General features: G+C 36.3%; 1 protein-coding gene and 1 non-coding gene across 4 annotated transcripts in view; one reads left to right on the top strand and one right to left on the bottom strand.

Annotated features, from left to right (window-relative positions):
- TMEM87A (transmembrane protein 87A) overlaps positions 1-17,390 on the top strand; it is a 39,913-nt gene that overhangs the window by 8,355 nt on the left and 14,168 nt on the right. The window contains exons 5-12 of one of the 3 annotated variants that reach the window (XM_049613426.1): positions 2,055-2,108; positions 2,185-2,229; positions 6,849-6,966; positions 11,510-11,571; positions 12,359-12,542; positions 13,538-13,637; positions 16,144-16,237; positions 17,003-17,074. In XM_049613426.1, the coding sequence (XP_049469383.1) occupies positions 2,055-2,108; positions 2,185-2,229; positions 6,849-6,966; positions 11,510-11,571; positions 12,359-12,542; positions 13,538-13,637; positions 16,144-16,237; positions 17,003-17,074 (729 nt within the window). Of the gene's footprint in view, positions 1-2,054; positions 2,109-2,184; positions 2,230-6,848; positions 6,967-9,347; positions 10,009-11,509; positions 11,572-12,358; positions 12,543-13,537; positions 13,638-16,143; positions 16,238-17,002; positions 17,075-17,390 lie in introns of those variants that run through there. The other 2 variants (XM_049613424.1, XM_049613425.1) reach the window with 2 other exon arrangements.
- On the bottom strand, positions 23-219 carry LOC125910658 (U2 spliceosomal RNA). Its single transcript, XR_007454140.1, has one exon. It is a non-coding gene; the product is annotated as a U2 spliceosomal RNA (small nuclear RNA).

Here is a 17,390-nt window from a genome sequence, read left to right as displayed (position 1 = left end):
ATTGCACATTCAGCCACTTAATATTTATCTCATCAAAAAGAGGATGTGCTTTCCTTTGTGTGTAAAAAGCAAATCCCCACTTTTTATTATGGTAAAATACAAGTAAAATTTACCATTTTACCTATTTCCAAGTGTGCCATTCAAGGGTATGAAGTACATTTGCACTGTTGTGCAATGCAAGTTCTGCACTTGATCTTAGCCAAAAGGCCGAGAAGCGATGCAATGCAAGTTCTGGAGATGGCTAGTGGTATACTAGTCATCTCTAGAACTTTCTCATCATCCCAAACTGATACTTCATAATCATTAAACAATAACACCCCCTCCCCTCACATCGCTGGTAACAACTACTCTGCTTTTTTCCATGAGTTTCACTATTCTAGATACTTCACAGAAGTGGAATCATACAATATTTGTCCTCTTTCCCTTAGCAGGATGTTTTCAAACTTCCTCCATATAGCATGTATCCACTTAATTCCTTTTTAAGGCTGAATAATAGTTCATTGTACATGTATACCACATTTTCTTTATCCATTCATCCACTGGTAGACATTTGAAACTTCCAGTTTTTCAGTTCTTTTGTGATCTCATTTAATTGATACATTCCCAGAAATACCAGTGTTTCTAGATTTTATTGTTACAGGCCTGAACTCAACTTTTTTTGAGTAAAGGGGAAGAGGTGAATAATATGTATTTTTAATGCTTATATATGTGTAATCACGTAAGTGGAATTTTGATTCTAAAGTCTTTTTTCTTAGAAATAGAATATGATGCCAGTTTTTTGATAGAAAAATTACATGTTTTATAGGTGTCGAAAATAGTTATTATTAACTGTAGCCTTTTCTTTGTTCTTATTGCATTTGAATACTGCTTCAGAATATTTAGCAAATTGCCTTGAAGAGGCAAAGCATTCACGGAACGCTAAGTTTTCTGTCCAGTTACTAGAAATAAAGTTTGTTGATGAGACTTTAATAACTAGTAATTGATAAGCAAATAAAATAAAATTGATAATTGAACTATAACAGTTGATAATTGAGTTCTTGTCATAGCTTAGATTTTATGGATTTGGAGGAGAAAGAAGATATCTTTAAAATGATAGAATAAGAAAGCTGGAAAAAATGTGATGTTAGTTAGGGGGCTTTCATTTAGTTTTTATAGGTTTATCCCCTAGCTTGGGAGGATTGGTTGGCCTTTCTTAGATTTGATCATGGAAAGCTACCTGCTGTATACTGTTGCCGTAGGTTCACTGCTTTTAGATCTGCTATAATCTTTCCAGGGTCTTAGCATATTATCCCTATTGGTAAGGTTACCTCTCCTTCAGTCTAATGTAACAGAGTTTGAATACATGCTCTAATTACTCAGGAAGGAGAATGCTTCATCTGCTGATACCTGGTAAGAAAACATTAGTGTGGTTTTTTTATAGGCATGGAGAGTGTTGTGGTGGAAGGAGCAGTAGACCCAAGAGTTAGAAATCCTAAGTTGAGGGGCGCCTGGGTGGCTTAGTTAAGCGTCTGACTTCAGCTCAGGTCATGATCTCAGGGTTTGTGGGTTCAAGCCCCGCATTGTGCTCAGTGCTGACAGCTCAGGGCCTGGACCCTGCTTCAGATTCTGCCTCCCTCTCACTCTGCCCCTCCTCCACTCACACACTCTCTCTCTCTCACTCTCTCTCAAAAATAAAAATAAACAGTAAAAAAAAATTCCAAGTTGAAATTCCATTTCTGTATCTAAAGCTTGATAGCTTTGAGCCATATTTTTCTCATATGAGGCAAGAGAGGGAACCATAAGATCTCTCTATCCTAAGCATATGTCTTCTGTTTTAAGGTTTTTTTAATTCATAAATATTTTTAATTCTTAACAGAGAAATTGAGTGGCCCGTTTAGTTTGATAGTAGTTTTTAGTTCTCACTTGTTTGTAATTAATTGGAAATCTTCTGTTTGTCAGTGCCATATTATTTAGTGTTACAGTGTATTTTGCTTCAACCACGTTTTTGTAGGTTTTGAACTTTTTTTTTTTTTTTACTATTAAACATTAATTTTAATGTTATGTTTTTTTCATAGAGCTTTTCTGGGGATTTTGTACATCGATTGCCTCTCTTAGGAGAAAAACAAGAGGTAATTGTTTTCATTGTTAGGTATTTCTAAGCATAAAGTAAAAATTCTAAATTAACTTTCTTTTTTTAATATTTAGGCTAAGGAGAATGGAACAAACCTTACTCTTACTGGAGACAAAACTGTAAGTGTAGTAGGAAATTTGGGGCATTGACACATATTTCAATTTTCTTATATTTGTGTTGAATTATCTTGGTATCCTACTATTTAATGTTTATTTCTGAGACAGAGAGACAGAGCATGAGTGGGGGAGGGGCAGAGAGAGAGGGAGACGCAGAATCCGAAGCAGGCTCCAGGCTTTGAGCTGTCTGCACAGAGCCCAACGTGGAGCTTGAACTACAGACCGCGAGATCATGACCTGAGCCAAAGTCGGACGCTCAACCCACTGAGCCACCCAGGCACCCCAGTATCCTACTATTTAAAAAGGAAACCTAGAAATGGAGGTTTAAACACCAAAATGTTAGGGAACCTGGGTAGCTCCATTGGTAGAGCGTGTGATTCTTTAAAAAAAAATTTTTTTTTATTATGTTTATTTATTTTGAGAGAGAGAGACACAGAATGCCAGTTGGGGAGGGTCAGAGAGAGATGCAGACACAGAATCCGAAGCAAGACCCCAGGCTCTGAGCTGTCATCACAGAGCCCGACACGGGGCTCAAACCCATGAGTGTGAGATCATGACCTGAGTCGAAGTCAGACCCTCAACCGACTGAGCCACCCAGGCGCCCCGAGAGCATGCGATTCTTGCTCTTAGGGTCATGAGTTTATATCCCACTTTGGGTGTAGAGGTTACTAAAAATAAATAGATAAATAAACCTTAAGCACTAAAATGTTAATAATGGTTGTGGATAATATTATGAGTGACTTTTATTTTCTTCTGTGTTTCCTGTATTTTCCCTATTTGTTATAGTCAGTCTTGTTTTTGTGATTATCACCCCATAAATGTTACTTGTAAATAAGAAGGAACTTTTTTTTTTAAGTTTATTTATTTATATTGAGAGAGTGCGTGGGCAGGGGAACAGCAAAGAGAGAGGGAGAGAGAGAATCCCAAGCAGGCTCTGCACTGTAAGTGTGGAGCCCTGGAGCTCAAACTTATGAACCAGGAGATCATGACCTGAGCTGAAGCCAAGAGTTGGACACTAAACTGACTGAACTACCCAGGCCCCGCCCCCCCCCACCCCCCCCATTTTTCCTTTTAAGTTTTTAGTCAGCCTCTCAATAGCCTCACCTCCTAACATTGCCTGGGGCAGCCATGATCTTTCACAGTTGCTGCTGAGAGTCTTTGACAGTGCCCTGAGTATAGGGTCCTTTCCACTGAATGAGGTTGAATCAGGTCATAAAAAATAAGCCCTGGGCATAACAGATAAGTGCCAGACAGTTCTGCCCTGGGTTTTAGGGCATCTCTAAACTTTTCCTGTTTTTTCCAATGGCTGCCAAACTGCTGTTTTTCCACAGCTGTTACTGCTGTGGGAACTTTGGTTTCAGGGAGCTTGTAAGAGGGACATGGGATGAGGATGAACAAAAACACCACAAGCTTGCTTTTCTTAAAAAATTTTTTTTTAATGTTTATTTATTTTTGAGAGAGAGAGACTGAGTGCGATCAGGGGAGGGGCCAAGAGAGAGGGTGACACAGAATCCGAAGCAGACTCTAGGCCCTGAGCTGTCAGCACAGGGCTGGACGAGGGGCTCAAACTCATAGACTGCTAGATCATTACCTGAGCCGAAGTTGGACACTTAACCTACTGATCCACCCAGGAGCCCCTGCTCAATGTTTTTATAAAGCTAAAGCTGCTCTAAAAAAATCTATTAATTTAAAAAACATTATAATGGCAAATATATCACATTTTTGCTTGAATCGAACCATAAAATTGAGTTAATAAAAGCATTAAATCTGTTTTTAGGGAGTAGGGGCAGCAGGGAAAGGCCCCTTTGTCTAAAAAATGTCTTATCAGAACTTTAATAAAAGGGGATAGAGGTGCTAAACTTGTGAGAACCCTTTAAAAATAGAATTATTAAACTATTCTCCTCTTAGGCAAATTTTCAGGAAGAATGAGGAAAGATAGTTTTTTAACTTCTTTTGACTATACTCTGACTAAATGCCTGCAAATACTACTTTGATATTCAACAGGGTCATCTTTCAGCCAGCTTTAATCACTAGGAACAGAGCTCAAGCCTTGAGAAGAATTAAAAAGAATGCTATGCACAGAAGACCACTGAAAATGCACAATTACATATGTCCTGTATGCATATAAATAAATATTCACTTACAACAATTTTTTAAAAATACAATTTATAACAATTTAACTTGACAAACTATATAAAATCTATTTGAAATTATAACAGTCAGTATGAGGAAAGAGGGAAGCTCAATCTTATTTTCTTGGGACCATAAATTGCTACAATTTTTCTCCAGAGCACTTAGACAAGCACAAGAAAAGTACTTATAAAATGTGCATACATTTGGACCTAGCAACTCCACCTCTAGGAATTTAGGCTAAGAAAACATAAATGTGCACAAAAATATAGCTAGACATCATTTGCTGACAGCTTAGAGCCTGGAGCCTGTTTCAGATTCTGTGTCTCCGTCTCTCTCGGCCCCTCCCCTGCTCACGCTCTGTCTCTCTTTCTCAAAAGTAATAAATATTAAGAAAGGTTTTTTTCCTTAAATTGAGCAAAAAGCAGGATTCCCACATACCGCCTCCACAAATGCACACTCAAACTTCCCCACCATGGCCTTCCTGCACCATTGTGGCACGTTTGTTACAATTGATGAACCAGTGTGGACACATTGTTACCAGCCAAAGTCCATAGTTACATTAGCTGCTTTAGTTCTTTGTGTTGTAAAGTGTTTGGTTTTTAACAAATGTAAAATGACAGATATCCCCCATTATAATATACCAGAATTGTTTCATTGCCCTAAAAACCCTCAATACTGCTACCTAGTCATCTCCCTCCCCTCAAGCACCTGGCAATCACTGATTTATTTTTATGTTTTTACTTTTTTAAATTTTTTTAATTGTCTCCATAGTTTTGCACTTTTCAGAATGTCATATAGTTGGCATTGTATAATGTATATAGCCTTTTCAGATCGGCTTCTTTCACTTAGTATTATGAATGTAAGGTTTCTTCATGTTTTCTCATGGCTTGATAGTCCATTTCTTTTTAGTGCTAAATAATATTCCATTACCTGAATGTACCACAGTTTATTTTATCCATTCACCTATTAAAGGACATCTTTGAAGGAGCTAATATTGGTACCCATCTGATGGGGTTATTGTGAAGATTAAAGACTGTGATAAATATTAAACATGACAGAGTGCCTGGCATCTGAATGTTATTTTTACAGGGTCAAAATATCTATATTCCAGAATTAAACGGAAACTTTATAAAATACTAGAATATGAGAATTAATTAGTCCTTTTTAAAATTTGTAAGAGGTAGTTTTAAGATATATAAAATTAATACCAGAGCAGCTTGTTATGCCTAGTTTTATTGGTTATTGAATAAGTAAGTTCAGGAAAGGTTCAGTCAATATGGATAAATAGTACATGATGTACCTGTAACTTTGAAGCTCTCAGTTTTTCTCATAAATTGCTCCTGAATTTTGTCGTAAAGAGTCCTTCAGGCAGAGATAAACCAATGAATGATTCAGCATGGCATTTATGTTCTTAAGTTACTGAGATAACCTAGGAAATGTATAGCTGTGGAATCATTTAATCTACTTTGACACTTTGGGTTTGTATCATGGAATGTAATTTTTGAACTCTCATTTTAGCTTTTTTTTGGGTTGTAGGATAATTTGAGCATTTGAGAAAACCTGTGGTTCTACAGGAAAACACATAAATATGCAAAATTTGTTACCCAGTTTGAGGGTTTTCATAGATCAATGAAGCTTACTCAGTGGTGTCTGGACAAAAGTTTTTTTTAAGACCACAGGTAATAAATTGCAAGTCTAAGTAGCAGTACTTCCTTTTACACACAAAGAAGAAGCCAACAATTTTCTGTGTTCATCTCCTTTATCTTTGTGTTTTAGTCTTGTGTTTGTGAAGGTCCATTGTCCCACCTAGCAAGTGTGGCAACAAATCCTCAAAGGCTTTTTGCTCAGGCTATGTATAAATTCACTGGCCTTGGAGCAGATTCTTCCCAAGTAACCAGTTTTGTAAACATGGAGGCACTTACTGCCACTTCCTTTACTTTGAGGAACAGTGACTTTTTCTTTCCACGTAGACCAACCATGATTAAATTTTTGATAAAGATGTGAATGCTTCTAAGAAATTCTGGTAGTCTTGAGAAGAACATTGAACAAAGAGAATTAATTCAAGAATTAGTGTTTACAATGTAATTCACTGTCAGCATCATGGGTGTTTTTGTTTTGTTTTGAGATGATTTAAATCTTTTTAGTTCATCCGTATGAAACATAACCAAGTATCCTAGCATGGCTTAATTAAACAGATTCAGTGTAGTGATTTTTAGCTGAGGTTTTCCTTGTAAATAAGTGTTAAGTATGTGATTTTTATGCATAAAGCTATAACATGCCCTGTCTTTTAGTAACTTATAGTCTAACTTACTTTATTGTATGTACTATAAACCTGTTTGTTTTATTGTGCCTACCACTATTTTAATGAATGGAAATGAAGAACTCAGCCATATTCCTGGGCACATTCTGGAACAAGATTTTCATATTAACATGTGTTCTTAGGTTTTAATACTTGTAGATATGATGTCCTTGTTTTTCTCTCTCTCCAGGCAATGCACGATCCACTGAAAACTTGGCAAGATGCACCATACATTTTTATTGTACATGTTGGCATTTCATCCTCAAAGGAATCCTCAAAAGAAACTTCACTTAATAGTCTTTTTACCAGTAAGTACATTTTGTTCCTCTTTACCATTAATATTATCTAGTTGTGTCATGTGTAATGGGTAGTGTAAAATTGCTTTAAGGGAGGGAATAATTAAGAATGTTTGTTGTGTATCAGTCTTAGGTACTTCGCTTGTACTTTCTTCATTTTCCTTCATTTGATCTTCCTATTTTTAGATTTTTTAATTGGTGTTATCTTTTCAGTATCCTGAAAATAGACTTGGCAAAACTTGATTACCAACTCAAAACTTGGAAATTTTTGAATTAATTGAGTTTGGTAATTTTTTAATGTCTCAGTTTTACTTAGTGTTTTTTCTAATCTTACTAACCCAGTTCATGGGTCACCATTCCTTACTTGGAATTTTGTGGTCATTTACTAACCGGTCTTATTTTCTGTAGTTCTTTTTCTTCTTCTTCTTTTTTTTTTTTTTTTGCTTCTTCCTTCTTTATAGTTTTCTTTCCACCCCTCCTTTCTCAAGTAGAATATTGAATAGGAACAGTGATAATGACCATACTTCTCTTGCTCTTGACTTTAATGGCAATATTAGCACATTTCACAATTACACTTATTGTAGACTTTTCAAAATATTCTGTGTTTGGTTAAGGATGTTTCTTTTCCTCGTTTACTAAGTGTATTTTTTTCTGCCCTTTTTTTTTTTAGTATGAAGAATGGTCAGCTTTATCAGCTGTTTTGATTGTGTTGATTTAACTGATCATGTAGATTTCCCCACTTAATCTCTTAATGTAATACATTATATTAATTGATTTTCTAATGTTAAAGCATTCTTGAATTTCTGAGATGCCGATATTTGGTCTACACACACACACACACACACACACACACACACACACACACAGCTGGCTTCTGTTTTCCAGAATTTTATTTGTAATTTCTGGTCTATGTTCATAATAGGTTTGGCCTATAATTTCCTTTTCTTTTTTCTTTTTTTTATGACATTTTTTTTTTATTAAAATGTTTTATTTATTTTTGAGAGAGCGAGCAGGAGAAGGGCAGAGAGAGAAAGGGAGAGAGGCTCTGAAGCAGGCTTTGCATGGAGAGCACAGGGCCCGATGCAGGGCTCAAACTCACAAACCGTGAGATCATGACCCAGGCTGAAGTCGGACGCTTATCCGACTGAGCCATCCAGGTGCCCCTATAATTTTGTTTTCTCATACTGTCATCTATGGGTTTTAGCATCGAGGTTATGCTAGTCTAATACAATGAGTTGGAGAATGTCCCCTGTATTAAATTCTGTGGAGTAGTTTTTGTAAGGGTAGGATTATCCAGTTATTGAATGTTTTGTAGAACTTAACTTATGATAGTGTTTTGGCCGAATGTTCTTTTTTTCCCTTCCTCCATAGAGATTTTAAACAACTGATTAATTTTCTTTAATAATATGTTGTTTTTTTAGTGATTCTATTTTTTCTTGAATCAGTGTCGTTTTTGAGAAATTGTCCATATCTTTCAAGTTTTCAACTGTATTGGCATGAAGTTATTAATAGTATTTCTTTGCAAAAAAATAAGTGTAGCTTTTTTCATTCTTTTTTTTTTTTTAAAGTTTTTATTTATTTTGAAAGAGAAAGAGTGTGCAAGTGGGGAGTGGCAGAGAGAGGGAGAGAGAAAGAGTGTCAAGCATGCTCTGTACTGTCAGCAGAGCCTGATGCAGGGCTCAAACTCATGAACCATGAGATCATGACCTGAGCCAAAACCAACAGTCAGATGCTCAGCCACCTGAGCCACCTAGGCACCCTCTCTTTTCACTCTTATTATTGTCTTTGTGTCTCCTTTTTTAACTTTTTAAATCTTTGTAGAATTGTATTTTACTATACAACAAACCAACAAACTATTGGTATTTGCTATTTCATTATTTCTTTTGTTTGACTTAATTTAAAATTTTAGTTTTTTATAGATTCTTGGGTTGAATGCTTTTAATTCCCAATCCAGAGGTGGCTCTTATGCTCCATAATTATATGGGGTATAGCATATACCAGGTAAGCCAGCAGCTGGCCTGGCACAGTTTCTGGGCCTAAGACATATGTGTATCTTCCTGTATTTCTAGGCCCACAGCTTTCTAGTAAGTTATAGTCTAAGGCAGCAGTTGCCAGCATTTACTTTCAGCCTTCTTTCTTTGAAAAGAATGGAGGGGCGCCTGGGTGGCTCACCTGGTTGAGTGTCCAACTTCGGCTCAGGTCATGATCTCGCTGTTCCCAAGTTCGAGCCCAACTGCCGTAGCTTGCTTTTTGGGCCCAGAGTCAAACATGACCATAGCTTCAGCCTTATATACTGTTCTAAGTTTTTGTTCAGTTTTTATATTTGGAGGTATTTATCTTGTTTTCGAGCTTATGTCCTCATTTTGTTTTATTCATCTATTGTTTGGAGCTAGGAGGAAGATACATTGAAGCATGGACTTAACTACACCGTGTGAAATTCCTAGAATTTTCGAAAACAGTGTTACCATCTTTTTTCCCTTCAGTAAATCCTTGATGTTTCCCCATTGCCTGTAAAATGTTTACATTCTGCAGGAAGGCTTATAAAACTCTGCAGCTTGTCCCAGTTTACCTTTTGCTGCTTCCTTTTCAAAATGCTACTATATGGTACTATGTGCAGCCTCAGACTACGTGTTCTTTAAATATATATCATGCATTTTCACACCTGTCCTTGTTCATGTTGTTTCCTCATCCCAGATGGCCTTTTACTTTGTCCTGGGAAATACACATTCATCCTTTAAGGACTGGCTCAGAGGGATAGTTCTCTATATTGCTTTCCTACTGTCCCTTCTAGCAGAAAACATCTTATGTATCTTTTTATCTCCTGTTTTCTGTAGTGTGTGTCATATAGTAAGTGCTCAATAAATGTTATTTTATGTTGTGGCATAGAGCAAGGGGTAGCCAAATTTTCTTAAAGGGCCAAAGAGTAAATGTTCTCTCTACTACAGCTACCCAACTCTGCCATTGTTGTATAAATGCAACCTTAGATAATATGTAAGTAAGTGGATGTGGCTGTTTTCCAATAAAACTTTTATTTATAAAAAGTGGATAACCACATTTGGCTCATGTGCTGTACTTGCTGACCCCTAGCATGGAGTAAACAAAGGGTGTAATAAATAATAAATAATTATTTTATTTGCTGTTTTATTAAGTTAAGAAGGTATAGATTTAATAACCAGTCTGCTTAAAATTTTTATGATTTATGAGCCTGGGTGGCTCAGTCAGTTAGACATCTGACTTTAGCTCAGGTCATGATCTTGTGGTCTGTGAGTTCAAGCCCCGCATTGGGCTCTGTGCTGACAGCTTGGAGCCTGGAGCCTGCTTCATACTCTGTGTTTCCCCCTCTCTCTACCTCTCCCCCACTGACACTCTGTCTCTCTCTGCCTCTCAAAAATGAATAAATGTTAAAATTTTTTTTTAAACTTTCATTATTGCTATTGTGGGATGCTCATTTATATGAGTGTTGGACCTAGTTTACTTTTTTTGGTGAGGGGGACCAGGTTTACTTTTAACAATGGTATGTCCTTTTTGCTTGATAAAAACTAGGAAATTTTCATTGACTAGACAGTTATTAGTCTGTCTCTGGATATAGATATCACTTCTCATATAAATCAGTTTTTCTTTATTAATTATACCTAAAATTTATCCAAATAGTTTTATCAATTATAATTTTAAAATAATCATAGTAAAAAAAATAGTCATAGTTTTGCTTCAGTAAGGCAAATCTGTCTTTAAATTCTTGTTACTATCATTAAACACTTATTGCGTGCCTTCTGAAAATGATACATTAATGTCGCAAAGTCACATAAAATTGAAATAGGTAAAAAAAATAAAGTAATAGGAAAATCTAGATAAAGATAGATAGAGGACAAAGAGGACAGCAGAATGAAGGAATGAAGTCCTGTACTTTTCAAAGCACATTAGTGATGTGTTATAAGAAAAAGTATATATGAAAGGTGTTTAGAATTTAGAGGAGATGGGTTATAGTTCCAGTGGGCAGCTCACAGAAGGCTTTGTGGAGGAAATATATTCATTCTAGTCTTTTTTTTTTTTTTTCAACATTTTTTTTTTTATTTTTTATTTATTTTTGGGACAGAGAGAGACAGAGCATGAACGGGGAGGGGCAGAGAGAGAGGGAGACACAGAATCGGAAACAGGCTCCAGGCTCCGGGCCATCAGCCCAGAGCCCGACGCGGGGCTCGAACTCACGGACCGCGAGATCGTGACCTGGCTGAAGTCGGACGCTTAACCGACTGCGCCACCCAGGCGCCCCCATTCTAGTCTTTAAAGGATATGTATATGGCAACAGAGGGCTTTTCCACTTAGGATACTGACTGGAGCAGAGAGTGGAGGTTTGTGTGGTACACGGCATGAACCTTGAGAATATAAAACTTCGTGAATTTCAGAGTGCTCTATAAATAATATTCACCAGAATTGAAACGATTAAAAGTAAATAACCCAATGAGATTTTCATTAATTTCATCAATCAAATATTGCACAACGTTTTTGTTTAATTTCTGCATCCTTTACATTAATTCTGAGGACTGTGTTTTGGCAGTGACTGTTGAAGTGAAGGGTCCGTATGAATATCTCACGCTTGAAGAATATCCATTGATGATTGTAAGTGAACTTACATTCTTTAACCTTAACATTACATGAGTTAACCTGAAAGATTGTCCATGTTTTGTGGCAATATTCTTTAAAGAATTTTTCCTGAACAGTTCAGAAAATACTGCTTGTAGTTCTGTACTTCTTACTGGATTGTGACATTCAGAGTGTCCGTGAATTCCTCTGTGCCTTGTCTTCTCATCTGTAGAATGAGGAGATTGATGACTTGTGGAATTTCAGAATTGGAAAGTACCTCACAGATAATTTCACATCTCACATTCTCTCTAGAATCCAAAGCAGGGCACTTCTTACAGCCCTATAGTTTCTGATCCCGTTTAAAGTAACTAAATGATGACACTGCCTCATGTGTGTCTGTGTCTATGGGAATATCCTTACTCTATTTTCAGATTTCCTTTGTTCGTGGTTTTCTTCTTTTCCCTTTCATAATTTTCCCACTTTGTTATGTTTCATTGCCTTCAGATGTATCATAACCCTGCCATATTTTTTTCCTCTTTAGTGTTATCTTCATTTGTGTAATTTTACATAGTGAGCTGAAAATGCATTTGTAATGCAGAAGAGCGGTTACTCTTATTCATAGGTCCTTAGGTAGTCTCTCAATATGCAAGAGGAGATCATGTTTTTATGTTAATATGGAACTCCAACAAGATAAATTCTTAAAGTAGAGGGTAGAATTTTTTTTTTTTTTTTTTTTTTTTTTATAGTTTAAGACTGTGTATTGATTCCAGATTGGCTCTTGGCCCTAATTTTCCCTTTTATTTCTTACCCATTTGGATGACAGTTTTTCATGGTGATGTGCATCGTATATGTCCTGTTTGGTGTTCTGTGGCTGGCATGGTCTGCCTGCTATTGGAGAGATCTCCTGAGAATTCAGTTTTGGATTGGTGCTGTCATCTTCTTGGGAATGCTTGAGAAAGCTGTCTTCTATGCAGAATTTCAGAATATTCGATACAAAGGAGAATCAGGTGTGTAACCAAAAAATGTTCACCAGTTTGTGAATGATTGGCAGGTAAGACATGTGACAGTTTAACTCAGATCAGCAGTCATTAATGGTTTTAACTTCTCAGTTACTTAATTACTAGAATAACTTAAGCATAATCATTATGATCGTGACTCTTGTTTTTAGCCTTATAACTTATGGGTTCAGTGATTTAAGAGTGATGGTACTGAAATATACAAGTTACAATAGTAGTGGCCATTTTGGGTAAGATTATTACCATCATTGAATCTCAATTGCCTTGATTTTAAGGCACCATTATTATGTGCATCTGAAAAAGAAATAATTACTGCCAATTTAATAGTAAGATACCATTGATTATAGGACATACTTTCATTTCAAAGATGTTAAAATCCAAGAACTGGTAAAATACAGTAATATCAGGAAAATAGGAGGGTGCATAGGTTTACTAAAGTGAACAGGTAATGATAGAAATTGTTTTGTACTGAAGTTTTTTGTGATAGTTTTGGTTCTTTCTCATCAGGCATTTAAGTTTTAATGATTATTGTCGTAAGATTACTAATTAGTTTCCCCTGTCTTTGAAAGGGCGTGAAAATAGTAGATGTGAAAATGATTTGAAAGCTGTGTATTTTGTACTTTTCACTGTATATATTCAATGTGTTTATATATTTTCAATGTGTGTTCTTCAGTTTTTAAAAATGGGGGAAAGTTCCTAAGTGTTCTAAACTGTCAGGTAGGTGAGATGTTCTCCTGAGGTTTTAGTGAAGTGGGGTTGGGGAGGGAAGGTGATTTGAGCACACCCAGATTGCTGTTCACATGAGCAAGGTAAGTAAAATCAGCTTGTGTACTTGTAAAAATTGCAAGAGAGGTATTCTCTTTGAACAGGATAATCCCAATGCTTATTCTGACGACTGTTAGAGATCTAGCTCTATGTTCTGGTTCTAGAGTCGCGCCTTTTTCCAAACCTAGATTATAGCACCCTTTCCTGCTTCTTTCTCACAGTTCAGGGCGCTCTGATCCTTGCAGAGCTGCTATCGGCAGTTAAACGCTCACTGGCTCGAACCCTGGTCATCATAGTCAGCCTCGGATATGGCATAGTCAAGTAAGTATTAACTTTTTATATGAAGAACGTATTAAAATGCTGATTAAATTGAATCAGTATTTCAGGTTCCCATTGTAATTCTGAAAGAATTGATGTAAGAACCGCAGTAAGACGGTTATCTGAAATTTTGTAGATTTATAAAAGCCAGGAAATGTAAAGTGTTTCATTTCACTTCTTAGAACTCAAGGAGCATTTGCAGGAAAATCTGCAACATAATGAATGACAATTAAAACATCAAACTTTTAGAGTGAAATTGCAGTGACTTCTAATCTTCCAAAATATTTTTGCAAATCACAGTTTTTCATGGGAATGTCATTCAGTCTGAAAAAACAATCTGAAAATAATGTACTTTTTATTTAAAAAATTTTATTGCGTGCCTTCTATATACTAGATAGTGTTTTAGGCCCTGGGGATATAGCAAGTAAACAAAAGACTTGGAGTTTACATTTGTGGAGGGAGGGGACAAAGATAAAAATAAATGAGTAAAATATTTAATATTTATTTCAGTGATAAGTGCTATGGAGCAAATAAAACAGGGGGAGGATTTAGAGAGTGCCAAGCAAGAAGTGGAGCTTTCAGCTGTAAATACAGTGGCCGAGGAAGGCTTCACTTAGTGACAATTAAGCAGAGATCTCAAGGTGGTGAGGGAACTATATGTACACTTAGAAGAAGAGATCCTAAGATATGGTCAGATTCTGTGTATATTTTGAAGGTAGAGCCAATGGAATTTTCTGATGGATCAAATGTGTGATGTGAAAGAGAAGAGGAATCATGGATGATGCCAGCTGTTTCGGTCTGAGCAAGGAATGGTGGAATTGATATTTATGAGTTCAGGAAGACCTTAGATAGAATAAGTTTGGAGTAGAGTGAATATTAGGAGGTGTTAGATGCCCAAAGGGAATAAAGGGGAGAGAGTAGGGTAGAGATATGAATTTGGGAGTCATCAATATATAGATGTTATGTAAAGCCATGAGACTGGGATGTGATCACCAAGGAAGTGAGTGTATGTAGAAAAGAGGTCAAAGGATTGAACCTTGAACAATTTTAATTCTTTAGAATTCAGTGAGATGAAATAGAATTAGACCAGAGGAAGTTGAGAAGGACCATTGTGGTGAGAAGCAAACCTGAAGACTGTTTCAAGGAGAGAGTGATTGTATCAAGAGGGTTGAGCAGTCCACTGGGTTTAACTTCATGGGAGATGTAAGTGACCTTTAACAAGACGGTTTTGGTGAAGTGCTAGGATAAAAGCTTGATTGGAGTGAATTCAAGAGAGAAAATAGAAGCAGAGGAGTTGGAATTAGCCAGGTATAGACAGTTATTTCAAGTAGTCTTGCTTTAAGTGAGATTAAATAAATAAATTTTAATAAAAGAAAATCTTTTTAATGTTTATTTGTTTTTGAGAGACAGACAGAGTATAGGCAGGGGAGGGGCAGAGAGAAAAAGAGACACAGAATCTGAAGCAGGCTCCAGGCTCTGAGCTGTGAGCACAGAGCCCGACATGGGGCTCGAACTCAGGAACCTCGAGATCATGACCTGAGCTGAAGTCAGACGCTTAACCAACTGAGCCACCCAGGCACACTTGAGTTTCAATTCTTTTAATTTATTCATTTAAAGGAGTTTTGCTTTCAGTGGGTTAAGGGGAATGGGGTGGGTTTCATTTGTAAAGTTACTTAATTCATTTAATAAATATTGGAGTGCCTCCTATGTTCCAGGAAGTAGATTTCTAAGATATGACAGTAGGGAGAAAAATCCTTGCCCATACAGAACATTGCTAGCATATAACAAAAAAATACAAGCACAAATATCACTTAGGCTTAGGTAGACATGATTTACAGCAGTGCATCTCAAACTTACAGTGCACTAATGAATCACGTGGAGATCTTGTTTAAATGTAGATTCTGATTGGGTGGCATTTTGAATGTCATGGATTCAAGACTTCCTTCAAGAACCTGTTTGGAAGACTTTATATTTTGTTGGATTCTGAGCTTACAACTGTACAGGTTATCTAATGAGTTACAATAGGATATTTGCTTATATTGTTAAAATTTTTAGATTTGAAGATGGTATTGTGGTTATGTTTTTAAAAAGTCCTTATTGATTAAAAAAAAAATACGCTGAAAGATCAGGATGATGGGAGGTGGATGAGGCTTGTATGAAGCGGGATTGGCTATGGGTTAGTGGTTTTTGGGACTGGATGATACATATAGAGGGGTTCATTATACTATTGAATGTTTGAAAATTCTCTATAATAAAAATGACTTTTTTTAAAACTTTAAATGCAGTAACCAGGGCCAGATCTAAAGTTCTGGTATTCACTTTCTTGGTTTAAGACTATCTGTTCTTCCTTTTTTTTTTTTTTTTTTTTTACTCAGATACATCAAGTATGTCTGGCTTATCTCTGCTAACTTGTTGGCCTGTATTAATCAACATGAGTTGCTGTTACTTAGCTTATTTTGGAGTTTGTAGCGTTGGTATTCAACTCTTGTCTTTGCTTTCTTCTATTTAGGCCTCGACTTGGAGTCACTCTTCACAAAGTTGTGGTAGCAGGAGCCCTCTATCTTTTGTTCTCTGGAATGGAAGGGGTCCTCAGAGTTACTGGGGTCAGTACTGCTTAATCTGAGTATTTGTGGTCAGTTCATATATATCGTTTTTGTCTTGAGAGGGTGAATTGGAAATGTCTGTGGGCTTTTTCTTCTAAGTCACCTTAGAACTCTGATTTTCAAAATGTATGTATAATGCAAATTACTTTTTAATCTCTTAGAGCTTTGTAAGTTTAATGTGTGACCAGGAATGAATGCTTTCCCTCCTGTCTCCATATTGCTACCTATTCCTCCTCCCAGACAGGGGCTCTCATTCTTGTGTAAGGGGCAGACATGGTAATCATGTACTTGCTCCATAATCTTTTTTATTGTTTTAAAGTGGCAGTGCTCTTTGCTAACCACCACTTGAGTTTCAAAGGCTTTTCTAAAAATGCAACTAAATGTTTCACATCCTTCTTGAGGATTATAAAATCATGCCCTTTGCCAGGAAGGGAACCAAAGCACTGAAATATAAATGATAAAGAAATTTATGTTAGAGGTGGATTAATGTGAAGAAGAACTTGGTCATTTCAGCAGTTACTTATTTAAAAGTTACTCCCAGCATTAACCCATTAGATTCATGGTGGCAAATACTGTAAATTTGACTTTGCCCTCAAGAAAACTGAGCTCTGTAAGTTTTGCAATAAATTGCCCCGTAAAATAAAACTCTTTATGGATGCATATTTGTTTTTCATATCACACTGTCCTCTATGTAATTTCCTTCAACTTTCAGCAATTTTAATCTTAACTCTTGTCTATTTCGTTTTCTTTCTTATGCTGCTGTAGTCTTTTTCTTATCCCTTGGCTCTGATAGGAAACCTGGCCCTCTCATCAATTGATGCCTGTATTATTTTATGGATATCCTTTCAATAATGTCCTGGTGATTGGGCAATCAGGGTTATATAAATAGCGGCTTATATACATAAATGTGTGAAACAAACAGCATAGTTTTGGGGACAGATAATTTGCCTTACATTTTATTTTGGGGTATGCTCTTATTTGTAGATTTACATTATATTACAATTTTGGAAATTAGTAATTCTTAATATATTAATGCTGCAGTACTTTGAAATATGTGAACGGTCTTTTTAGACATGTAGCCAAAATCACAATCACAGGAGATAGAATGGAATGTCGGCTTGTAACACCACAGCTTTTTAGTGTGTCACTTCTT

This window comes from Panthera uncia (assembly GCF_023721935.1).
Source record: "Panthera uncia isolate 11264 chromosome B3 unlocalized genomic scaffold, Puncia_PCG_1.0 HiC_scaffold_1, whole genome shotgun sequence".
In the NCBI taxonomy this organism is placed as follows: Eukaryota; Metazoa; Chordata; class Mammalia; order Carnivora; family Felidae; genus Panthera; species Panthera uncia.
The sequence above is the reverse complement of the archived record's forward strand: the minus strand, read 5'-3'. Positions and strand labels throughout refer to the sequence as shown.